This window comes from Eschscholzia californica, unplaced genomic scaffold (assembly GCF_041429995.1).
Source record: "Eschscholzia californica isolate CP2 unplaced genomic scaffold, dmEscCali1.0.p SCAF_4, whole genome shotgun sequence".
Taxonomy (NCBI): Eukaryota; Viridiplantae; Streptophyta; class Magnoliopsida; order Ranunculales; family Papaveraceae; genus Eschscholzia; species Eschscholzia californica.
The window spans coordinates 54,567,608-54,591,174 of record NW_028238461.1 but is presented as its reverse complement, the minus strand read 5'-3'; the positions used below and the strand labels follow the sequence as shown (position 1 = coordinate 54,591,174).

Here is a 23,567-nt window from a genome sequence, read left to right as displayed (position 1 = left end):
ACACCAATATTTGTAGCAACATAACACCTCACCTCATAGATATGGTGGTGGGCCTAAATTTTTGTTGTGGTACTTTTTTTTTTTTGTTGAAGATTTTGTTGTGGTACTTGGTAACATAAAAACCAATGAAACTTATGTTTGATGGAGTTGGAGCCTTGGAGGGATATTGGGGACAAGAAGAAGTAAAAGTGAAACCCGTCCAACCCGACCCGACATCATCCAAAGACACTGACAAAAGGATGCGGGCTTCCTAGTAAAAACACACACACAAACACGATTCTCTGCAATTTCCAAGGTATTTACTTTCTTTCTTGGGTAGTGTTCTACCGTCAACTTGGTCTGCCCCATGAGGGTTGACCATTAGCATTGACTCTTCATCATTGGCTTTGACCGTTGACCGTTGACCATTGCCCACAGACATGAGATAGTTTTCATGTGGGCTCGGTCTCAGACCGTTTATATAGGCAGGCATGGCTCAAGGTGGGTTGGCATATACCGAAAGGGCCAACCCAGTCCGTGACCAGTCACCGTTTATAAGGGTTTATAACAATTCTACATTGGAAATTTGATAAGATTCCAACTCATTTTGTGAAGAGTACAACAACTACAAGAGACTTGGCAAACTTCCTAATATAAAAGTGGAAGATTATTTCTTCATCTTTTTCTTCCTCTTCTACTCTGTTTAGTATATTTGTGTTATATTACTTCTTATTAACTCCTTCAATACTTACATCACATTGATGAAAACCCGTCTCATGAAGAAGATCGACTGCATTAGAATTTGACCAGCAACCTTCGCATGATTCAAACTCCATTACCCTTTTCTTCCCGTATAATAATGATTTTGGTTCTGATACTAGCAAGTTGCTCTTACTGTTTTTTACATTGATTACTTCGCCGTCTTCTGTTTCAGAATCTACAAAAGAAAAAACACGAACGCCTTAGAGGGATGAGATAAGACTATCTAGAGTCAGAATTTAAAAGTAAAGTGAGGACTATTCCTTGTGCACATGAAGAGGCCTAGCTAGAGTGTTACCAAAATCCAGAAGGTATATTATGTGACAGTTTATAACGTTGAGGTTAGAGATCATGCCTGAGAGAGTTTCAAGTGAAAAATCGCTGAGGCGATGAACGACATCCTTAAGCCTTTGAAGTTCTGATTCTTTTTCATGGAGTTTGAGTTGTGATGAGTATAGATTAGACTGCAGTTCTAGAATCTGGCTTTCCTGCCGTTCAATAAGCAAATTACATAATTCCGTATCCAGCTCAGAAGGTGGAACTCCATTAAACAAGAAAGGCTTTGAATCCGTGCAGAGTGATTTATGTGGTGCTGGGAATGAATTAGCTGGAACTTGAACCTTCACATTCTGCAAGAGTCGTTATAGATAAAGTTGGAACATGCAAGGAAGATAACATGCATGGAAGTGTCTTTGACCACAGAGATGTAATTGCTTTCCACTATCGTTCATCTAATCGTCACATTACAAGTCAGGAAATTAATTAATATTGCATATCCCCTTGTTCAAGTCGGCCATTCATTTTGTGTAGAATGAACTACCAGAACGGGTTATTGACATTCGACTGAGGCCCAAAACTGTCAAACATTACGAGTATCGTGTGTCTAGCCTTCGCTATATTAAGATTTCAAAACAGTATTGCTAAAACATAGATTCTAATTTGAAACATCACAGATGGTTCATTTGCTAGAATCCTAGTATGTTAGGTTAAGAACAGGGGAGACTAATATGCACGAAATGTCACCTCAGTTGGAAGTTTGAGCAGTTCAGATTCAAGCTCTGCTTGAAGCTGGTCGACCTTCAACTCTCCTAGTTCTGACTCTTCTGTGAGAACACTGCTTGCACTCTCCCCACCATCAGTTGACAAGACACATAAGACATCGGTCACATCCCGTCTTGCTCCTTCAGGATATGAATTTTTCCCGGGCCATTGTTTGTTCTCGCTAAGTGTTTCCTTGGGGTATTCACCAATTCTAATTTCAGCCTGATTCTGGAGATCGCGAGATAATTTTCTCTTTCGAAGCTTAGATTTCAAGTCATGAACCACCTTTGTGGTTTCTTCTACGACCTCATTGATCTTCTCGATTTCAGCTTTCCCAGCTGATACCATGTACATAAGTCCAAGACCAAGTCCGTAACCAAAAAATGTATCACCTAGAGAGTAGAGATAGAAACCATAAATTGAGGAAATTAATGACAAAATAAACCAAGCTACAGCTCAACACAAGAAACCACCATAAAAATTGCTAGAGTGCTTCATTAAAGAAAAAAATTTAGAAAGCCTGAAACCAAAGAATAGTTTGGGTAGACACTGGCTAATACATTTACACATCTTACACTTATACACCATCAAACTAGAACAGATCAACATATTAAACAGATACACATCACAAAGGTTTCCGCGAAAACTACATTATACAGATTGATAATTCAACGATACAAATGATTGCATTAGAAACAGATACTCTCAACGTAACCCACTTCTTTGCAGAAAGAAAGCTCAAACTTTTCAATCACTTAAAAGTCGGGTTAAGTTTGCGGCCATCCAACTCAAAGCCGTGTTAAGTTGGCGTTCTCTGAGCTAACATGTGTCTTTTTTTAGGTAACGTGGAGCATGTGCAGCCCTTATGTCCATCACTTTTAGGCCTAGCTCTGATACCATATTGAGTTTGCGGGAATCCGAATTAAAACCATTGAGTGGAGAGGACCTAGATATCATATTCGTGGTTACTAAATTACCCTTTCCCCATACTGGAGTACTGGACTATCCTCACAGCTAAGAAAGGCATTAAGAATTTCCGAGTTGTGGAAAAGGGATAACTCGTTCAAAGTAACTTTAGAGGGAACAATCATCGAAAGTACTCATGTTACTGAGAAAACCAACAGAGATAAATCATCAATTACATTCTACATTACAGAACTTCATTAAAGAACCAGCGCTATGTCGAAAAGATTTCAAAATATACAAACCAAATTCCTTAGAAATGAAAAGTAATACACACATAGTAGTTCTCATGTAGTATTGAATTTGAATTTAGGGGTACCAAAATTTGTACCTGTAGAAGAAGATGATCCAGATTTCCTGAATGTTTTCTTGCTAGTATGTCTCCTCTTCAGGCAAACTGTGAATTTTCTTCTCTTCTTCTTTTGCTCCTTGACTTCATCATCATCCTCAATAAAACTCAACTTCCTATTGGTACCACTTTCCACATTTTTCCTCCTCAATCCAACCTTCTTCAGTGAAGAACCCTTTGAACTAGAACGAGATTCACTCCCATCCCCACGATCCAAACTAGAAAACCTAAAGATTCCTTCTTTCTGATCCTGGATCACCAAATTCTGTAACTCAGAATCACAGATTTCATTTGAACCCCTAGATGAAACACCTAAAGAAGATACCAAAACTTCACCTTTCACTGGATCAACAAACTCCTCTTCTTCTTCTTCTTCTTCCTTTCTTAGAACCACAACCACCCCATTATTCTCCTGTTCTGAGGTAGAGGGTTTATGATGATCTAAATCAATGAGGAAGCGTTTAGTTAACAACCCACATCCTGTAATTGCTGCAGCTAACAGAAATTGCCACATTCTGAGACCCAGTAGTAAGAAGAAGAACAAATTAGGTTTCAACAAAGAAGAAAAGAGAGAGAGAGAGTAAAGAAACTGAAGATGAGTCTGTGCATGTAAATGAGAGTCAGAATGTGAGTAACATTTGTAGTTGGCACATTCAATTCAAATTTTACTCGAGATTTGGTTTTCCTTCATTTTTACTATTATTATACCCAGTTTGGCTTATTTCCCGCTTAAAAGAGAATATGTTTGAATTTCTTATTGGACAGGAAGAAGGGATCCAAGACTAAAGAGCCCATAGATAATTCATAATACCCTAATTTTTTTTTCCAGAGTCTAACTTGACTAGTCCTATTTCAGAATTCAGACTGTTAGGTTTTGTCTGATTATGTGATGTCTAACTCGTCCGATTCAGTTCTCCATTTAATTCAGATGGTTCAGACAACGAGGAAAAAAAAAACAACAACAACATCAAAGCAAGCATTTTTTAGGTTGATCGACCCTAACTCTTGTATAAAAACAACAAGTACAATGTATAACATGAATTTCCTTTGAAATGCTAAAAAGAATAGTAGGTTTCTTTAATGAGATGATTGAACTTGTTGATGATCACTATAAATTAGGAACTCAAATTGTTGATCTACACAAGCTACAAACAAAATTGCATCTCTAGGCACATTTTTCGACATTCGAGGAGAGCTTTTTATTTCGTTTTTTGGCAGTTTTAGCAATGGCATCACAGATTTCTTTCTTCCGTTTAGAGTTCTTGTCGTCATTGACCTTTGTCGGAGAACTCTTCGCCTCAACTTCTCGAGCCCCCTTTACAAGGAATTTCAACCTCCACAATGTAGATTCACTCTGCATCAAGATCAAAATCATATCATAAACCAAACATAAAGAGAAAGAAAGAAAGCTAGTTGACATAGTTATAAGGGATTGAGGGTTTAAGCACCTGAGCATCCAAGTCAATTTCCACCATATCGTCTGTTGCTTGGGAGCTTGTATTACTTTGAGCAATAATATCCACTGCCTTTATGAGATCTTCATGAGATAATCGACCAAGCCCTGATGCGAGCTTCATTTTATCCTCTGCAGACATTTTCCTTGATAAACAAGAGTTCCGTTCATTTTAGAAGACCAAGCAATCAAGTAGTCAATTAAGCGTAATAAGTAATTTTAGGATTGTAAAGTCAAGCAACTAAAGTTCGGCTTCCACGATGTTAGCTCGAACTTAAACTTCCATTTGAAATAGAGTTTCCAGTAACCCCACTCGAAAAGCATTTTAGAAGATCAAGCTTTCTGTTGAGTCCTCGCCTAGAGAGATTTTATATTACAGATGTTTGAACTTGTTTATCATATACTACCCTAGAAACCTGGATATTAGACGGAAGATTGAATATAAAAGGAATGATGGAATACAAAACCTAATAATTCAAGTTCAACAAGAATCATAGCGATATGAAAGGCCAGAAAAAGAATATTGTTGGCGAAACTATAAATGTAATTGCCTTTACAAAACTCATCTCGAAAGGCTTTACAAAATATTCAAACATTCGAATAGCATGAATATATTGGTTCTTTAAGTGACAAAAGAATGTAATCAAATGGAAACATGTCAAAGATAAACAAAGTTCACACATTTACAATATCAGAATCAATGTTTTGAACAAACCTGCATTTCAGAAGCACCATATCTCTTAGTTGCTCTAAATGCTTATCAACCTCAGAAAGCTGAAAAGAATCGATCATAATTTTATCAAAAGCATAATCTTTGTGCATTTATATAATTCACATGTCATTTCAGATTAATGAGTTGCATCCAACTTCAAAAACTAAAAACATACCTTCTTACTCATATTTCTAACCAATTTCGCATTAGCAATTTCCTGAGCAAGCTGCATATCCATAGAGGCTTCTGCTTCCTCCTCTTTTCTTTTATCTTCCTACAACTAATATAAGTTAGTATATGATTTTGTGTCATGACACGAGCACTTGAACCATATTTTGATTAGCAAACTTTACCTCATCCAAAACTTTCGGAAGAAGCTGCAACCACTTCTCTTCAAATCTTGCCTGCAAGGTTTTCGCCATAACATGAACATCACTATCTTCCTCATTATACGTCATGGCATTTTTGAAAACCAACGTCACATCAGCATATATTTCTTGAACATTCTTATATCCATCACCATCCTTTGCCTCCATTTTATTCTTTATTGTACTAAAATCCATGGGTTTCTCAATAACCTAAAACAATATAGTATTAAGAGATGAATCGTGGTGTATTACCCCTTACGAATGATAAACATATAAAGATAGAAAATAACTAGAAATATGTAATTTAAGTTTTGTCGATGAAGTGAAAAGTATCCATAGTAATTAACTGTCGTGGCAGAGGAAAATAATTCAGAGTTGAGGAAGTAACTAGGTAGTTACCTCGTAATAGTCGTGTAGACCAAGAGTCTTAACATCTACAGGATGCATAAAAGGCCAAGCCCACTTGTGCTGCGTGATCTGAAAATTAGTAAACATATACTTGAGCACAAGTAATTCCAGAGATGCCAAACTAATAGATGGACAATTTATTTCTTATACTTGCTCATTCACTATAAAAATTGTCCTAGCTTAACATATGAACACAACAAATAAAGTAAATGAAGGTTTAGCATTTGCCTGTCGCATAATTGTAGCAAACTGGCGTATGAGCTCTTGCATTCTTTTTACACTAGCTGCTTCCCTCTTTGCTGCATCTTGCTTGTTCTTATTAATACTCACAACCTGTTTCTCTTTGTCTTTGTCCTTCCCAACTAAATTAGGTTTTGAATTGTTTGGCTGTTTTTTACTAAATGATGAGTAGAACTGTGAAACCTCAGTCAGCTTTTGCTCAAGCTGCAAAGAAATTATAATGTTAGCCCCCAAAGAAGAAACCCATCTAACCTTTTAGTTTCCGAAAACGAAATATAGGAACCCAATCGTCACATAGTTCTATATTGCCAAAAAGCCAAAAAGGAAAATGCTAGCTTGCCTATGCCCGCTATATGAGGGGTTGCAAAATCGAAGAACCATTTCTATAAATTTCGGAACTTGTCGAGATCATCAAATTTAAAAGACAATGTCACGTCGAAATTATAATATTAGTCCCCAAAGAAGAAACCATCTAACCTTTTAGGTTCCGACAAGGAAATACAGGAACCCAATCGTCCTAAGGCAAAAAGGAAAATGTTAGCTCGCCTATGCCCACTATATGAGGGTTTTCAAAATCTAAGAACCATTTCTATAAATTTCGGAACTTGTCGAAATCATTAAATTTGAAAGACAATGTCATGCCGAATTGCGGATATTGTCTCCGCTTTCTGACACCCAGAAGCCTCGACAATTACTAAGCTTGAGGATCCACCTATAGCCCAGACTAAGGACACTCTCCCAAGCCAGTGGGGCTATCACAGAATCAATCCTGGATTTTTGGGGTTTCTCAACATGATGGCATATGGATTGAACTATTGAAAGCAAAACACTGTCATTAGACAGTTTTAGACATCCCCTGGAAGCAAATTCATCTAAATGAGCACTATAATATAATCTATCACCATGGAGAATTAAGAACAAACTAGATTACCAAATAGTAAAATGTTAAAGACCCAAACTTTAAAAGAAGAAAATTGGGTAGTTGATAATAATAATCTTAAATAACACAAAAGAAACTTACCTCATCAACTTGTGCAGAAGTTTCATCAATTTCATGATTATAGTTAAACAATTCAACAGAATCATCTACAAACGTATCATCAAGTAATGGTTCTCCTCCTCCTACAACTCCTTCTCCTATATCACAAATATCCCAACAATCCCCAATATCAGGAACCATATCAAGAGCTGATAAATCAAGTTCTTGCATCATTGAATCACTTGTAGAAAATTCAAAACCCAGAAACAATTTGGGGAGTTGGTTTTTGTGAGTGGGGAGGGAGGGATTATTAGTCTGAGTTCTGAAAGTAATGAAGATGAAAAGATTGAGATGGAAAGAGGGTAAGCGGCGGAAGTATGAGGGAATGAGACGAAATAAAGCGATTTAGAAGCATGGGGAGAGAGACGACGTTAACAGCTTCTTATATAGTACCAGCAACAGAGTAGTACTTGTGACAACATTTCCAGCGGCTGCTGTAAAATAAGACAATGTTTTAGGGTTAATCAGAAAATGCCCCTAGGGTTTAACTAATTGAATATTTAGTCCTTCAAACTGACGATCCCAGCACTCGTGGAAACTCTCTTTTGAAAATTCCAAGTGTACATGTGGGCCCTTGCAATCTCACATAAAGGGGTAGATTCATTGGAGTGTGTAAGTGTGCGGATGACAATTTCGTTCGTAGGCTTAACATCTCGCATATTCTTTGGTCGTCCAGACTCAATTCAGATTGCATGTTGCTAATGGTGAAGTTCATAATGTTATCTATTGTCCTCTCAAACCCCATCGATTGCTCCTCTCTCTCTCTCTCCCTCCCTCCCGCTCTCTCCCTCCCTCCCTCTCTCTCGATCTTAAAAACAGTAGGTCCCGAGAATTTCTAAAGAGTACATCGAGATTGACAGATTGACAAAATGTCAATTTTCGAGAGGACATCGACAAAACTGAACGCAGATACTTGATTATTACTCTCTTGCTTTCTCTCTTATGATCTTAAAAACAATAGGTCCCGAGACTTTACTTTCTGAAGAGTACATCGAGATTGACAAAGCTGAACACAGATAGTCGATTATTATGTTTCTCTAAAGTACATTGACAGTGTTGTATTGTATGAAGTGTTGATTATGTTGCTCAAAAATGTAAATTTTGAGGACCAAAGTGTACATTAACAAAAATGAGGGAAAATATTGAGTTGGTAAAAAATTAGGGCATTTGGGAAAACACCCTTTCAGTTGAAGTAATTCTCTCTAATTACTTTAGCCTTCAGTTTTGTACTTGTGAGTCAAAACTCCAATTTTGATGGTTATGTTAGAAATCTGATCCTTTTTTCTGTTTACAATTGAAAAACTGAATACTGGATTTACCAAAAATGAGGGTCTGAAATTAATCAGAGTTTCTGTTTAACCCTACTTAATAGTAATTACAATTTTAATGTAACAAGTAGAAGGATAGCCTAAAAATGCTCAGTAAGCAGAACTATCCAACAATATTGAAGTGTGAAGGTTTCGGACACAAGAACAACAGGTAACATAGACTTTCAGAGAGATTATAAAATCTAAGTGACGCGAATTAGAAGTACAACCATGACGAAGATACATGTCATAACAAACATAAGTAGCCACGTGAAACATGTAGTCTTGAAACTCCGCGAATATACCTCCATCGCTCGAGCATTGGCGTGACCCGTAGTTGCCAAGCTATGTTCCACTGCTTTTTCTGTAGAGTCAAGTATCTGCATTTGAAATCATAATCAAACACTTAATACAATGCACACAAGATAGAATCGTTAATGACTACCTTACTCTAAAAGCTCTAACTGTCAGGTAGAGAGGGAAGTACAAATGTATAATATACAGCAGAGGGTCTTGTAACTCTTGTTAGTAACAGGCATCCATATCGGATAATGTAGGGGATATCTGATAATAGCTAGTCGGAGAAATGCTAAATAAAGATATGACTTCAAAATTCTAAAGTTGTAGATAAGGAGGACAACAGTGTGTTAGTCTAACAAGAACTAGATAAGCAAACTAAGCAGTCGGGTTGGGATTGGATAAGAGCTGTGTTAGTCTAACAAGAACTAGATAAGCAAACTAAGCAGTCGGGTTGGATCGGATAAGAGCTGATGATATCCTTGGTCCTATCTGAGTAACTCGGCCGACTTTCTTTGATGACCGATTGCGCAAACCAAAGATTGAAATGTTTGACTCCATATTTAGCATAGCTTGTCCAAGTGTTCAGTCGCTCTTTAAGTAAGATGTTTAAAGCTTCCCAAGAGATGTTGCTGCAGCTCATAAACTGCATTTTCGATCTCAAACCTCATGGTTCTAAATTCTTTACCAAGAAAAACTATTTTCTCACAGAGATAAAAACATAACGTAGAAAGTATTGGACACACCTTTTCTGTGTCTTTAACAGATCGGCTCATCATGAGGCTACTCTCCTTTAGTTTGCGGGCTAATCCAACCATTTCATCCGTCAGATCCTCTTGAAGCCTCCTGTTGCAGAGCAAAAGAGAGGTAGAAAATCGGAATAAATCAGTGCGAGAAACAGAAGACCATCTCTAGTTAAAACAACTATTCTGACACTCAGAAAATTCTCTATAAAAACATAGGATTTTGAAATTGAGCAATCAAAATTGGCATACTACCTATGCTTTTCAATGTGTGCCTGTGCTTCTGCATCCAATTTTACAGGTTTTGATGGATCAGTTTCCTTGATCTCATGAGATTTGGTCTCAACTGTTGGATGAAATCTGTGATGTTGAAAAATTAAATTGGATGTAAGAACTACTTAGCAACACCAGTCATCAATTCAAGATTAGAGAAATCTACTTCTTCACTTACACCACTCTCCGTCGCAATCTTGGAGAAGAAACATGTGTGTCTGTTTCCATCTTTGATGGGATTTCGTCAACCAGAGGGGCATCAGTATCCTCTGCGGACTCTGGCTTAACAGACTGCCAATTTGACAAAGAGAACTATTAGGATTCAAACGGTAAATAGAATCCAACTACTGAATTTGACAAATGGGGGAGACAGTAGATACAATAAAATCAGACTCCCCAAAATTGTAAGAAAACATATAATAAAGTTAATAATGGAACACGACTCTACACCATGGGGAGTAAAATAATCTTCAATAGAATCACAATACCTTTTTCCACTCGAACACTATATGCATTGGAGATTCAGGTAAGAGCAAATATATCTATTATACAGAAAAATTTCTAGAAAAATAGGGCTGCACAAGCCGTAAAGAGGGAAAAGTACATGGGGAAATCCTTCAGATGGAATGCTCCTAAGTCCTAACCTCATGAGTAAGATTCATAAGAATCAAATCATATACCTCCCAACACTGACTATTTCCCATCATAGTATCATTTACTTCACTCTCCCAAAACAAGATCGTCTATTTTAAGTTTTTTAATTCTCAAATTAGAATTTTAAAGATTGAGATAAGGAGTCGTAGTCTTTTTCAGAAAAAAGAGAGAAGAAGAGGCATCGTGTCGAGTAGCTAATCAGACCAGACAAGACTTAAGCTGGACCTGCTCAAGTTCGCAAATATCAAACAAAGATAACTTTTTATACTGAGGTGAGCGAATAAATTAAGAAACAGTAAATCTACAAACCTGTTCAACAGCTAATTTAGCAGCAAGGGATTCGATCTTCTCCGAGTAGTCATTCACTTTTGCTTTTGAAATCCTGTAGGGAAAGATTTCAACTGTTTAATATTTAATGAAGGAAGACAGACAGCAGAACTGAGTCAAAAACAAGAAAATTTGGAAATAAGATTGAAGTAAAACAGCTTAAAAAAAATAGTGTAACAAGTTTAGGCCTCCTTGAACTGAAATAAAGTAATGCATATACAACTATGCAAGCATACCGTGCACATTTCTTACGATCTTCAAATGGAGTCCTATAAAATGATTCTTCTTCATAATTCATCATTGAAATTATTAAAGGTAAAGAGCGTTAAGATTCCAAAAGCAAATCTGTTGCTGTGTTGCACCCCTAGTTCAAAATGCTGGACGCTTCCAAGTTCAGACCAAATACACAGTCCAACTCCAGCATGATTTAATTGTCAATTGCATCCACATGATACAATTTTTTCTATGATAAAAAACAACAAAGCACCCAAAGATCATCCTCATGACACATTAGACAATTTCGTTTTTATATTCTTTAGGTTTTACGACTTTTTTCCAGACAAGTGTATTCCTTAGGTTTTCCAAAGAAGCTGATGAATGTTGACGTAGTTGGGATGCTCATGAATTTGTTTAAGAAGTAAAAGTTTTAAAACTAGTCTTCTTCTTTACTAAATCCTTCTTTATGAGATTCCAAGGAAAAAAGATCGAATAATAAATTAAAACAGAACTAATCTAACAACTATACAAGATCAGTGAAGTATACAACACAAGGCGGGATATAACTAAGAGCATTATTCGTAATAAAAGGAGAGAATCAAATAGCATATCTCTAATTCTATATTATTTGAAAATAGAAAACATAAAATACAAAGTAATAGTAGGAAAACCTGGGTAAGCCATCTGGTGTAGTCTCTGCAACCAATTGTTCTAATTGTTCCCGTAAAGTAGCAACATACTGCAAAGCTGAACCATTAGCATCAGTCATGCAATTGTAGCAAGATATAAACTCTAAATCTATGTAATGAAAGAAACTCGATTAAATGAGTTGAGTTCACACTTAATAAACCAAAATAGCATCAAACAACATCTAAGCAAACCCCATATCACTAGAGTGTCATTTCTTGGAGCAAATTAACCCTTCCCCATTGATTCCCCAAAATATCAGCCAAGTGGGTCTAGAAAGTGATGTTTAATTGTTAACACTAAATAACATAAAAATGAGAACATATCAGATGAAGCATTTACATGTATGAGCTTTGACTGATTCTGTTGTTGAGGTGCCGTTGCAAGCAACCTCCTCAAATTTACTTCAGTCTTGCTGAATCCCATCAAGAAAACCTAATCACATTAAATAACAAGATTTACACAACTTAAAAATGTATATCAGAATCGGGATCGCAAAACAAATTTTTGGCAATACTATCAAATTTTAATGAAGGAAAATTTTCATGTGGAACTGAATATACACAAAATTAAATGTTATCAAATTGGAAGATTGTCGGTTAATAACCACTGGAATTAAACAAGGAAAAGTAGAACAAAAATAATCATTAAAAAAACTCACAATTTCTTAACGGATGATACCGAGATTGAATCAAAAGAAAGATATATAAACCGGTGAGGATTAGAGAGATGAAAGAAAATCTTGTTCTCAAACCGACTCCTTGATCACACTAATGTTGAAAATCGTCGTCTCTCGAGTCTCGGAACTTTGGGTATTTTCCCCTACAATATTACAAAAACAGAAATGATACTCACTTCTCATTTGACAATGCTATTGCCTTGGACCGTCGTGCTACATCCCAGGTGATAATTCTTCTTTGCTCTTCTCTGCTCATATAATCTTTTTTGTTAACCAAAAGAAGTCTACTCGTGATCCTACCATTAAAGTATAAATCTTTTCTTCTTCTTTTTCCTCCGCAATCTCTTTCTTCTTTCTGTGTTTGATATGGATTTCTAAATTTATTTATTCAAACTGTTAATAGACTTCTTTTCCTATTAGTGTTTTATGGACGTTCTCTGATTTTACATCTAGCTTATATTTCTTCAACACTTACATCAAACAAGATACTAATTCAACAAAATTAACCTTAATTAACAACAATTTATCCTCTAATTTTGATTAATGGATCATAATTGACACTTATTCTAGTTGGTTTTGGAATTAAAACCCTTTCATACCAATACTGAACAAGAACTACTACACGAAACCATTAGATAAAAAAAACCCTAATTCATTACTTAACGATTTCAAAATTGGTTAATAGTACTACATGACTAGACCTTTGTTATGATCATAATCATCATCTAATAGGTTTCTTTGGAAATTCAGGATACAGTGATTTGTCTAACATCTGACAAATTATGCAACAAAATTCATAAACCACCGAAATGAAAAGAAAATATGAAGATCTTCATACCTTGAAGCTGATGGGGAAGAGGATATCGATTTGGAGCAGCAGCAGGTGGTTCTTTCTCTCTCTACAACTCGATTTGGGCATCAATGACAAAGGTTTCATTTACACATGAATCCCTCCAATTTTGCTTTTGGCAGGGCGCCTATCGCACTAATGTAGGGTGCCTACAGACCTACCCGTTTTTCAAGCAATCTTTTCTTGGACTAATATGAACTATCATACCCAATTCAAAACTGATCCATCTTTCAACTTTAGTTTCATTATTTTAGAGTTGTCACTTTACTTCTCACTACAACAGACATGCCGTCTCAGTACACACATTATACTTTTACGTACAAACAAAGCAAATAAAAATCGACTTCCATACCATACATCTTTAATTTATAAATGTTTATGATGGTCAAGTTGAATGAAACAATGCTTTTCTCTTTTTGTTTCCGAATCATACCCAACTCAAAACCAACCCATCCCTCAACTTTAGTTTCATTTCTCTAGAGGTGCCACCTTACTTCTCACTACAACAAATGTGTCTTTCAGTAAAGAAATTTGATACGCACATTGCATCTTTAGGTACAACACAGAGCAGATAAAAATTGAATATTCCTTCCCATACATCTCTAACTTTATAGTACATATACAAGATAGACTTGTTTCGACATGGCCTTTTCACTATCTAGCTTAAAGTTGTTGGGAGTGCAATATAGTGACTCCCAACTCAGTAATGCCCCGCATATCTTCGAAGAGAAACCACATAAAAAGTATCATGTGGATGAAACAAAAGGTTGGAAGTTGGAACTAGTGTAGGAAGTGAAAGTAGCAAAGTACACACCACAACCGGCTTTAACTTGAAGATTTTAACTTGAGTAGGGCATAGAAATCAGATGGCATTTTTTAAAATCAATAAAAAGGTTGGATTAGTTCAACAAAAAAAAAAAAAGGTTGGAACAAAATCTTGATATGTATAAATCTAGAAGAACAAACCGCAGCAAATACATAAACTAATAAAAATTAATTTGAACTAGTCATTTGAATCACCAAATTCATCATCAAGTACATGCAAAAGTTTTCTGTATGTATGCCCATCTACAAGATCTTTCTCCTGCAACTCCTTCAACAATCTCATGGCCTCACCAACTTTCCCTTTCCTGCAAATCTCATCCAAAACTGTCCTATATGTGATGAAGTCAACCATTCTTCTCTTTTCGTTCATCTCCCACATAATACAGACAGCCTCTTCAATCTCCCCATTGATCGCTAAACTATTCGTAAGCGAATTATATGCCTTACCACTAGGAACAAACCCTTTCTCCTTCATTTCGTTATACAACTCTTTGGCATTTCTTGTTCGGCCTTGACAACATAAACCATGTATTAGATAATCATACGAGTTTGAGTCTGGCCGACATTGATAAGCTACACCCATTTGATGAAATATCCTAAGAGCGTCGTTGATGTGAAGAGAAAGAACATACCCTTTAATCATAGAATTCAAGGTAAAAATATCTGGCTCGATTCCATCATCAACCATCTGCTTGAAAAGACATCTGATCGTCTCCATATACATGTGGTTTATATAAGAATTGGTTCTCTTACTCAGAAGTGCAGTGAAGAGCAAATTATAAGTTCTAACAGAAGGTTTATGTTTCGGATCATTACTCTTTTTCATGTGTTTGTACACATGAACTGCTCTCGATAATCGCCTAGCTTCTGTATAGAAGTATATGATTGTATTGAATAGAGCTTCAGAACCAATAGTTGGAACAGCAAGAACCTGGTTAACTACACCATCCATTTCTTCGTATAATTTTGCAGAACCAAGCTTTTTTATTGTAACATGATAAGTGGCATTGTCATGCCTGAACCGAGGCTGTTGTGAGGCAAAACTGAAGAGCTCAAGACAAGCTCGGGGGTTTTCTTGGGTGGCTATGGTTTTGCAGAGATCTTCAGATTTGAATCTTGGTGGAAGTTGAGACACAAGAAGCTCGATTTGATTTGCAGTGAGAAGGGTCTCATCCACATTTTTCGATTTGTAGTACTTTTTCTTTCTTGGATAAATTCTAGTATTTACAGGTCTTTGAGGTGGACTTGAATACGGATAACATGTAATTTTGTCCGAGTATCTGAAAAAATGGAAACCATTGTTAGTAGCAGCTGGATTTGACGGGCTTTGAGAGATGTAGCTCAGTTTTTTTCTTGAGACCCAAAAAATGAATTGATAAAAACAGAATAGTTAGAGAAAGAGAGAACAGAGACCTGTTATGAAGCTGGTGTACAAGATTCTGGTTGGAGAACAAAAACAACAGCCTCTGTCCACGAAACCAATTCATCTCTAAAAAGACTCACGATAAAAGCCAGTTAGCAGAAAACAGCCACGAAGATGAACTTCTGATGAACCTGCAAGTACATAAAAACCAATACATCATCAGCTAAGATTTCTCGGAAGATATTAAGAAGTTGAACCAACAACTTTTTCCCTTTTTCAAAGCCATGCATGAAAAACGGAAGTTCATCTCGAGTAAAACTCGGCCATGATCAAAGCTGCATAAACCACTTGAAGCCTCGGCGGCTAAGCATTTGAAAGAGGAAGAAAAATAGTGAGAAGATTATAATTTGAAATATGGTAACACACTAACACCAAGAAACCCAAGAAGAATTCTACAATTAACACTAATCTGAGCTCGTATTCAAAGACTCATCAAAAAAATTTATGCAGTCAAACCAAAAAATGAAAGATATGTTTGATCCATTGCTACAACCACCATGGAATTCGAACTCATCGAGTAGATAAACTTCCATAAATTCGATAACAACATGAAGGATAGTAGCTTATTAATACATTTAGCCCTGTCGCCTTCGAGCTACTGATTAGTTAGGTTTCCCCTGACGACATGAAACCCTAGCATTGAATTCCTATAAACCATTTCCTGAACTAGTAGAAAACTGTTTCATCTCAGCAGTTCAAGAAAACTGAATAACTTCCCTAATGCCCTCATTCATTACGACATTCTCTCTTTCTACTATTTCGAAAATGATTTTTTTTTACAAACAAATCGTATAGAGAATACCATAATTTCTGCTATCACTAATTCAGATAGACATTTTAACAAACACTATGTGGGCAGAGTAAAGTTACAAATAAAAAAGAACCCTAACCCTAGAAACCAAGTGTTGAAAACCAAAAATTAGCTCCATTATGTTAAGTTACAAGTTAAACTTACATGAAAGTTCACAGCAATTTTGAAGATTAATTGTTCTTTCTTTCAGAAAGTTGGCAGCTTACATTAAGAAATTGAAGCGTTTCCTTATCATCTCCAGACGCGCTCGATCTCTTCTTATCTTTAACTCTATATTGTCTGTATGAATGTTATGATCAGTCAGTAGAAGTAAAAAAAAAAAAAAAAAAAGCACAAACAGGATTTAGATCTCCTCGAGGAGGAGAGATCATGGCATCAGTCTTTCCCATGTACTTGCACTATCATCCATATTACGACTAGGCCCGGGAAAGAAGGCTGAGAATCCGAAATCCGTTACGAACACCCGAGTCCGTTCAAGCCCTTAGACGTCTGAAGAAGTCTAATTCGATCGGCCTCATAAAATAAATGTGCCATGCGTCACATTAGCGTTTTGAAGTGTTATCTGACATCTTGTTCGAGTCCCACCTATTAGTCTTTACCCAACATCACTTGCTTATTAGTCCGCTTTTTTTTTTTTTTTGAAAGTAATCCATTTATTCAAGGATGAAGAGAATAGTATATGTTTAGACGACCTCCCTTCACAATTATCAAACTATTTAAAACTTAGAGCTCGCATCACCCGATATTTGATAAAGTCGAGAGATTTGATGGGTGTAGACGGATTTTGCACATTATAATTTTAAAAATGATCACTCGAGTCGCCCGGTAATTTCAATTGACATGCAATTTCAGAACCGACCAGTCTAACCCAATGAGTGAGTAAACCTGTGGTCATCGAACTCACCCCGATTTGCACCCCTAATGTTACCACACTTGGCCAAGTAAGATGCTAAAGTATACGACTGCCCACAGAAAATGTCACCCAACAGATTACAAAGTGGCCGAAAATAATGGAGAAATACATTTTAGAGGCCCAAATAATGCCATTCTATAGTGTGCATTAGTGAATAATGCATTGCAAATATATGTTGCACTATTTCAAGTTTGTTTATCTAAGTTTAGCAAATTCGTTTGATTATCATAATGATGGGATGGAATCAACATAATCTTCTATTGTATTCCTCCTAACAGGAACTAGCTAGGTTGTGTATTTGGTCATTAAAGAATTAGAGGAATGCAAGAGACACTTCTAAAAATGTTTATATTGGACAATTGGAGTATAAGAAATTAAGAATTCAAGGGATCCAATCCTTTGGTGTAATTATTATTAAAAAAAAATTTCTATTATACTATCAAGGCCCACACTTGATCTCATATTTTAAGTTCACAACTTGGCATTATTCATTACCTAACAAGAAATCATTAATCTATTGGTTAATATTAGAACTATAAATATCATTAGTATTTACTAATCAAATGATAGGTCATAAGTTTCAATCTTTCAACAAACAATTTGGTGAATCCCAACAAGTTCAAATCATATCTATATTTCTTCAACTTCAAGTGAAGATATAAAGAATCCCCTCTTACCTAATTTATATTCATCTACTATCATTTTAGCTTTCAAACCTCCTAACACAATTTCAAGTTAGCCCATACCTATCCAAGATCTCATTGGTTCCCACATTTTTATAATGTATTGTATGTTATTTCAATATATATAATGTAAGGTTTGCGCATCTTTTTCGATCCCCACTTCCTCTTATTGATTGAAATAGGCTAGAATCGTCAATATTTCTAAAGAGGTTTTCGTATTATAAGGCTTTTGGTTAATGTTTGGGTGCATAGATTTGTTCCGGTTCTAGAATTATAATGAGTTCGTTCGATAGATCAAAGAAGAGATTACAACTATGGAAGAAAGCTATAATTCATTTTTCTTTATGTTTCATCATGGGTTTTTTCACAGGTTTTGCTCCGACTAGTTCAAATTCATTTCTCAATATAAGAAAAGAATCTAATCAAACAATGGAACATCGAAAGTTTTTAGTCGAACCCATGGAAAAATTGCATCAACCAGCACAAATCAAGAACTTAAATCGGAGTCTAATTCAGAACAGTCTAGTGTCTGTTCCGGTTCCAACCAGTACTTCAAATTATTCAGCCCAGAATTTTGGAGTTGATGAATTTGAAGAAGAATTGGTTCCAAGAAAACAATTAATGGTTATTACTTCAACGGATTCGAATGATCGATTTCAGGGTGCTTTTATTAGAAGACTTGGTTATACTTTGAAATTGGTTCCAAGTCCACTCCTATGGATAGTAACCGAGTCCAGTTCTGATTCTTCCGAATTATCTGAGATTTTGAGAAAAACTGGAATAATGTATAGGCATTTGGTTTATAAGGAGAATTTTACTGACTCTGAAGCTGAAATGGATCATCAGAAGAATCTCGCACTTAATCATATCGAACATCATAAGCTTAACGGGATTGTTCTATTTGCCGAAATTTATGACATTTTTGACCTTGAATTCTTCGATAATCTCAGAAAAATTCAGTATGGTTTTCTCTTTTCGTGTAATATTTTTCGAAATTAAATTAATTTTGGGAAATCAATAAGTTTTATTAATTTTTTTCAGGGACTTCGCCGCATGGCCTATAGCAACTGTATCGGCGAATAAGAAGAGAGTGGAGATAGAAGGACCAGTTTGTGATTCAGGAGAAATTAAGGGATGGCATTTGAAAAGAACAAATAATAACGCAGAGTCACAGTTTAGTATATCAAAATTTGCATTTAACAGTTCAGTCCTTTGGGATCCAGAAAGATGGGGCCGTCCTTCTTCTACTCAAGACTCCTCACAGGTATGCACACATTTACATTTTTCTTCTACTCAAGACTCCTCACAGGTATGCACACATTTACATTTTTCCGCCGACCATGAACACGCCGAAACTATGATGAACTTATAAAATTTGATTTCCCTTTTGACAGAATTCAGTTAAATTTGTTGAAGAAGTGGTGAAGGAAGATGACACCAAATTAAGAGGACTGCCAGAAGAGGATTGCTCCAAGATTATGCATTGGCATCTCCACAACAAAATTTAAAACGAGATAGACATGAAAATGAAGATTTAAAACAAAAATAAGGTGAAGATGATAGTAGCATGTCTAGTTTGATACCAATTAATATTTTAATTCGTTCTTCGATATTGTTGTAATACCATGTTACTTACATAATATAGTGAGATAGATCAAATTTTTCGATATCATGGTTCATTTAAGGTCTCCATATAAAGGATTCAAATTCAAACTAGCCAGCTTGAAAATAATATGTGCATCTGAAAGACAAACACAAATTTGAACTTCTTATTAATCACAAGAAAACACATGCATTAAACCCCAAACTATAAAACCTAGAACACTTGATAAAAGAAGAACAAAAACAGATAAGACAGATCTCCTCATTCCCTCTCTCTACCATACCTAGAAGAAATTTAGATCTTTGCAACCATATCCTTCTCGTGGTATCGAAGATTATTAGGTTCAGAAACAGGAGCAGAAGGAAGTATCACAGATTCATGCTGCGCATTTATGAGATTTCTAAATCTTTCTTCAGTCATACCAAAAGCAGTAGCCAGTTCAGGCCCTCTCATTGTCTGTAAAACAGAGCTTGCACCAACTAAGAACTGTGGTCTGTTCTTTCTTGCAGATGTTGTGAATCCAAAGAACTCCATTGGTCCACTTCTTGATGCTATTTGGCAGAATGGGAAGTATCTTGGTATCCAAAATACATCTCCTTCTTCTACTCTTGTGTTCATTGCTAATGTCCCGTTTGGATATACAACTTGGATTGATCCTGCTCCTCTTAATACTACTCCATATTCTGTTGCTGTTGGGTTCACATGTGGTGCCATCATTGATCCCTTCATTAGGGAAAAAAAATTTCATTCAGTCAAAACAACAAACACTTGTAACACCGGGGAAGAATAACGATTATAGGATGTCGTCGCATACGTAGGGCATTAAAGATGATATCAAAGACGAGCTAACACGTGCCACACAGACAATCATTTGTCATTTGTGACAAAGACAATATTGAGTGACAAAGACAATATTGAGTGACAAAGACAATATTGAGTGACAAAGACAATATTGAGTGACAAAGACAATATTGATAGCTGTTAAGGCTAAAAGCATAGCTAACACTTGTGCCATCCGAAAACCCACCCAAAAGACCTTGAGCTACACCTATAGCCGAGTGTCATGGCCATCTTGTCAAGCCTTGCTGGAAGCCTTGTTGGTATTGCCGATGGCCCTTCCGAGAAAGTAAGGTCGTGACTCTAGGCTCGACACCCTTTACCAGGGTCGAGGGACTATCACAATCCCCACCCTCAGTGGGGTAGGCTTGTGGAGCCTACATCGACAATTGCTAAAGGGACAGAAACAGAGACAATATCGACAATTGCTGAAGGGACAATATCAGCGGGCGTCACAATTGGACTGTCACAAATGGTTAGATACGAGAATAGTTCATCCTTGAGACGTCGGAGACAATATCGATAATTACAGAGAGAAAAACTTACAGCGGTGAGGTTGACAAGATAAACACCAACACCAGAGTGACTGAGGGGAGTATAATCATGCTCATCAAGGGCTAAACTCCATCCATAATTGTTCTGAAAATCAGGTTTCCTATCATAAAGATTGTAACTATCAGGAGATGAAACTGTTCTCTTACTACCCTTTCCACCTTTCTTCTTCTTTCCCCACATTGACATCATCAGTTTCCTCCATGACCATGAACTAGATCTCTCTCCTTCTTCTTCATCATCATCATCTTCTTCCCTAATGTTATTCATCTGTTGCTTTAAGTTCATGAATGAACCACCTTCATGTTCATCTGGTCCACGCCCACCTTCTTGTATGTATATTATTGGACCACCTTGTTGTCTTGTCATCATGTCTTCCAATTGACTTGATGATACCTAAAATCGCATTTCAATTTGTTCTTATCAATATTGCTTTTAATGTGTTCGATGAAATGCCTGAACCAAAACAAATTAATTTCAAAGAACAAAGTTTCTTACATTAAATGCAGTTGTAAGCGTTCTATGATCAAATCCAGCAAGAACAGATTGTGGGTTTGTTCCACCAGCAATGAAGAATGACTGTAAAACATAAAGATCACATGCTAAAAAGATTAGTCTGTTTCCAAATAGAGTTCCACTTAGAGAGAGAAGACACGGAAAGAAAAACGATAGGGAACCCAAATAAACTAGACAGACTCTGGGTAGAAAGCTTTAGTGAATTGTCGTTATTCGTGTTTCCGTGGTCTACTTTTGATAGAAAGCTTTTGATCGCCTCAACGGCAAACCAGAGCCATGCATAAGATTTCTGCCCGGAGTCTTTCTAATTTTTCTTGTTCGGGCCAACAACCCTTGGTTGGAGTGGTAAGAGGTATAATCTTCTAGGATCAAGGGTTCGAGGCATCACGCTGAACAATTCAAAAAAAAAAAAATCTCTTTGGGAGTAGAATTACTGACCTGGAAAACACCTCTACCAAGGCTCTCAGTAGTGTCAATACTGGCAATAATCTGAAGTCTTTGGCCTTTGCCAGTATTGACAATATAGAAAGTAGAACCAGCAGGAATTCTGTAAATGTCTCCATGTTTTAATTGCTTCTCAGCTAATCCATCTTCATGTATCCACCCAATCCTAGCTTCCCCTGCATATTCACACATCCATCAATTTGATTACTTTCTACAATTTTGAACATAACCCACAACTAGAATTACTTCAAGAATCAAGAAATGGGACCAAGAAATTCAAACATGCAAATAACCAAAATCAAAGAAAAGAATTGAAGAGTTTGGGTGTGATTAAAATGAATGAAGTTAGAGTACCTCTACGAATGAAGATGATCAAGCTAGAATCAATGTATTGAGGAATGAACAGAGATTTAGGTTCCATGGTGATGAAACCAATATGCATAGGGTTTTGATTAGCTACTCCTTGACATGCAGCAGCTCTACCAGCTTGTTTATTCCATCCTCTTACTACTCTTACTTCTCCTGCTTCTGTCTTTATTACTTGTTTTGAATTCTGCAACATGAACATCTCTTTTGATGACACTTCTTCTTCTTCTTCTTCCCCTCCACCTCTTTCATCATACCCTTCTTCTCCTCTCTCTCTTTCATCATACCCTTCTCCCCTTCCTTCTCTTCTCCTTCCTCCTTCTCCTTTGTAACCCATCACCATTGAAATGGCAATAGAGAAGACCAACAACAACACCAACAACTTCATCATAGTTACCTTCTTGTTACCCATTGATGATTGATGATTTTCTTAGGTGAATCACTCTTTTTGATCGGAGTATTGGTTGATCTATTATATGAAGAGGAGTTGTAGAAAACAGGGAAGGATACGTGCTATTCATGCAGGGGAATGGGGTATTGGTGGCGGTGTCTGGTATAGCCAACGTTGTGAGAAGGGGGATGATGAGATGATAATGGTGATAAAAAAAAAACAAGCAGTATACTTGTTGTCTGTATATGGAAGTTATCACCTTTTGGGACGCGCGGACACGCAGGAAACTTACTTGGGGACGCCATTCACGCCAAACGTGGCTAATCACATGAAGACATGGTCGCGGCTTTGGGGAATAAAGACTTTTCTTAAAACTAGTCAAATAAGATTGACTTTTTATTCTTCTTTTTATTGTCAAGGGGCTTTTAATTTTAGAAGATGCTATAAAAAAGGCTCCTCCATCTCACCTCTCTCTGCCACCTAACCTTCTCGCCACCTCATTATCTTCTCCGGCGACCTTCGCCGGCCGACCAATTTTTCGGCCGGCGACCTTGAACCATTAAAAAAAAAAAAAAAATCTTTTTCCTCTCTCCTCTTTCTCCCTCTAATTTTTTTCTTCCAAAATCCCTCTTCTCTCTCTCTAGATCTGGTGAACCACATCTGGTTCACCAGATCTAGTTGGTCTGTGAACAGACCATGTTGAAGGTCTGTTCACAGACCATTAAGGGTCTGCAAACAGACCTTCAACAAGGTCTGCAAACAGACCTTAACAGAGAGAAGAAGGATTTTGGAAAAAAAAAATTAGAGAGAGAAAGAGGAGAGAGGAAAAATAATTTTTTTTTTTTATGTTTGAAGGTCG

General features: G+C 36.5%; 6 protein-coding genes and 1 long non-coding RNA gene across 11 annotated transcripts; 2 read left to right on the top strand and 5 right to left on the bottom strand.

The window, feature by feature from the left end:
• Nucleotides 1–59: 59 nt before the first annotated feature.
• LOC147546318 (uncharacterized) lies at nucleotides 60–1,534 on the top strand. Its single transcript, XR_015223828.1, has 2 exons — nucleotides 60–295; nucleotides 914–1,534. It is a non-coding gene; the product is annotated as an uncharacterized LOC147546318 (long non-coding RNA).
• Nucleotides 558–3,884, bottom strand: LOC147546317 (POLAR LOCALIZATION DURING ASYMMETRIC DIVISION AND protein). The gene is made up of 4 exons (XM_086636827.1): nucleotides 3,074–3,884; nucleotides 1,762–2,171; nucleotides 1,094–1,367; nucleotides 558–916 (listed from the first exon to the last, which is right to left on the bottom strand). Exons 1-4 carry the CDS (start codon nucleotides 3,603–3,605, stop codon nucleotides 702–704), a joined length of 1,431 nt encoding a protein of 476 aa, XP_086492953.1. The 5' UTR covers nucleotides 3,606–3,884; the 3' UTR covers nucleotides 558–701.
• Nucleotides 3,885–4,112: 228 nt separating this feature from the next.
• On the bottom strand, nucleotides 4,113–7,721 carry LOC147546316 (transcription factor GTE6-like). The gene is made up of 8 exons (XM_086634488.1): nucleotides 7,294–7,721; nucleotides 6,261–6,476; nucleotides 6,024–6,101; nucleotides 5,610–5,834; nucleotides 5,432–5,530; nucleotides 5,260–5,318; nucleotides 4,540–4,690; nucleotides 4,113–4,445 (listed from the first exon to the last, which is right to left on the bottom strand). The coding sequence occupies exons 1-8, from the start codon at nucleotides 7,483–7,485 to the stop codon at nucleotides 4,257–4,259; spliced, it is 1,209 nt and encodes a 402-aa protein (XP_086490614.1). The 5' UTR covers nucleotides 7,486–7,721; the 3' UTR covers nucleotides 4,113–4,256.
• A 904-nt stretch (nucleotides 7,722–8,625) lies between these two features.
• LOC147546315 (Membrane fusion protein Use1) lies at nucleotides 8,626–13,546 on the bottom strand. 2 transcript variants are annotated; one of them, XM_086634796.1, is made up of 9 exons: nucleotides 13,333–13,546; nucleotides 12,477–12,637; nucleotides 12,158–12,250; nucleotides 11,800–11,867; nucleotides 10,895–10,967; nucleotides 10,110–10,222; nucleotides 9,914–10,018; nucleotides 9,662–9,761; nucleotides 8,626–8,998 (listed from the first exon to the last, which is right to left on the bottom strand). In XM_086634796.1, exons 3-9 carry the CDS (start codon nucleotides 12,239–12,241, stop codon nucleotides 8,822–8,824), a joined length of 720 nt encoding a protein of 239 aa, XP_086490922.1. In that variant the 5' UTR covers nucleotides 12,242–12,250; nucleotides 12,477–12,637; nucleotides 13,333–13,546; the 3' UTR covers nucleotides 8,626–8,821. The 2 variants fall into 2 exon arrangements, with proteins under 2 accessions (XP_086490922.1, XP_086490921.1); XM_086634795.1 differs by lacking the exon at nucleotides 12,477–12,637 and having other exon boundaries at nucleotides 13,333–13,518.
• Nucleotides 13,547–14,200: 654 nt separating this feature from the next.
• Nucleotides 14,201–17,043, bottom strand: LOC147546314 (pentatricopeptide repeat-containing protein At2g27800, mitochondrial-like). Of its 4 annotated transcripts, none has more exons than XM_086636823.1 (4): nucleotides 16,797–17,043; nucleotides 16,548–16,682; nucleotides 15,583–15,723; nucleotides 14,201–15,449 (listed from the first exon to the last, which is right to left on the bottom strand). In XM_086636823.1, exons 3-4 carry the CDS (start codon nucleotides 15,654–15,656, stop codon nucleotides 14,348–14,350), a joined length of 1,176 nt encoding a protein of 391 aa, XP_086492949.1. In that variant the 5' UTR covers nucleotides 15,657–15,723; nucleotides 16,548–16,682; nucleotides 16,797–17,043; the 3' UTR covers nucleotides 14,201–14,347. The 4 variants fall into 4 exon arrangements, with proteins under 4 accessions (XP_086492949.1, XP_086492951.1, XP_086492948.1 ...); XM_086636825.1 differs by having other exon boundaries at nucleotides 16,610–16,682; nucleotides 16,797–16,894; XM_086636822.1 differs by having other exon boundaries at nucleotides 16,548–16,990.
• Nucleotides 17,044–18,006: 963 nt separating this feature from the next.
• LOC147546313 (beta-1,4-xylosyltransferase IRX9-like) lies at nucleotides 18,007–19,666 on the top strand. Its single transcript, XM_086636826.1, has 3 exons — nucleotides 18,007–18,958; nucleotides 19,041–19,263; nucleotides 19,394–19,666. Exons 1-3 carry the CDS (start codon nucleotides 18,276–18,278, stop codon nucleotides 19,505–19,507), a joined length of 1,020 nt encoding a protein of 339 aa, XP_086492952.1. The 5' UTR covers nucleotides 18,007–18,275; the 3' UTR covers nucleotides 19,508–19,666.
• A 75-nt stretch (nucleotides 19,667–19,741) lies between these two features.
• LOC147546312 (RmlC-like cupins superfamily protein) lies at nucleotides 19,742–23,022 on the bottom strand. Its single transcript, XM_086636821.1, has 5 exons — nucleotides 22,306–23,022; nucleotides 21,946–22,127; nucleotides 21,490–21,570; nucleotides 20,986–21,387; nucleotides 19,742–20,325 (listed from the first exon to the last, which is right to left on the bottom strand). The coding sequence occupies exons 1-5, from the start codon at nucleotides 22,727–22,729 to the stop codon at nucleotides 19,897–19,899; spliced, it is 1,518 nt and encodes a 505-aa protein (XP_086492947.1). The 5' UTR covers nucleotides 22,730–23,022; the 3' UTR covers nucleotides 19,742–19,896.
• Nucleotides 23,023–23,567: the final 545 nt, after the last annotated feature.

Bases quoted from the DNA above. Each gene is read 5' to 3' on its own strand.
- LOC147546317 (XM_086636827.1), bottom strand. From the start codon at position 3,605: ATGTGGCAATTTCTGTTAGCTGCAGCAATTACAGGATGTGGGTTGTTA. The intron at 2,172-3,073 runs GTACAAATTTTG...TCTACTCTCTAG, and splicing joins TGGATCATCTTCTTCTACAG to GTGATACATTTTTTGGTTAC. The intron at 917-1,093 runs GCATGATCTCTA...TTTCTTTTGTAG, and splicing joins TTCACTTGAAACTCTCTCAG to ATTCTGAAACAGAAGACGGC.
- LOC147546316 (XM_086634488.1), bottom strand. From the start codon at position 7,485: ATGATGCAAGAACTTGATTTATCAGCTCTTGATATGGTTCCTGATATT. The intron at 6,477-7,293 runs GTAAGTTTCTTT...ATTTCTTTGCAG, and splicing joins CTTCTGCACAAGTTGATGAG to CTTGAGCAAAAGCTGACTGA. The intron at 4,691-5,259 runs GTTTGTTCAAAA...TTGTTTATCAAG, and splicing joins ATGGTGCTTCTGAAATGCAG to GAAAATGTCTGCAGAGGATA.
- LOC147546315 (XM_086634795.1), bottom strand. From the start codon at position 13,431: ATGAAACCTTTGTCATTGATGCCCAAATCGAGTTGTAGAGAGAGAAAG. The intron at 10,223-10,894 runs GTTTGTAGATTT...TCAAATTGGCAG, and splicing joins CTAAATTAGCTGTTGAACAG to TCTGTTAAGCCAGAGTCCGC. The intron at 8,999-9,661 runs GTGTGTCCAATA...TTTCAAATGCAG, and splicing joins CTGTTAAAGACACAGAAAAG to ATACTTGACTCTACAGAAAA.
- LOC147546314 (XM_086636823.1), bottom strand. From the start codon at position 15,656: ATGAATTGGTTTCGTGGACAGAGGCTGTTGTTTTTGTTCTCCAACCAG. The intron at 15,450-15,582 runs GTCTCTGTTCTC...CCATTTTTTCAG, and splicing joins GTACACCAGCTTCATAACAG to ATACTCGGACAAAATTACAT.
- LOC147546313 (XM_086636826.1), top strand. From the start codon at position 18,276: ATGAGTTCGTTCGATAGATCAAAGAAGAGATTACAACTATGGAAGAAA. The intron at 18,959-19,040 runs GTATGGTTTTCT...AATTTTTTTCAG, and splicing joins GATAATCTCAGAAAAATTCA to GGACTTCGCCGCATGGCCTA. The intron at 19,264-19,393 runs GTATGCACACAT...CCCTTTTGACAG, and splicing joins CTACTCAAGACTCCTCACAG to AATTCAGTTAAATTTGTTGA.
- LOC147546312 (XM_086636821.1), bottom strand. From the start codon at position 22,729: ATGGGTAACAAGAAGGTAACTATGATGAAGTTGTTGGTGTTGTTGTTG. The intron at 21,388-21,489 runs GTAAGAAACTTT...ATGCGATTTTAG, and splicing joins CGCTTACAACTGCATTTAAT to GTATCATCAAGTCAATTGGA. The intron at 20,326-20,985 runs GTAAGTTTTTCT...TCCCTAATGAAG, and splicing joins ATCTTGTCAACCTCACCGCT to GGATCAATGATGGCACCACA.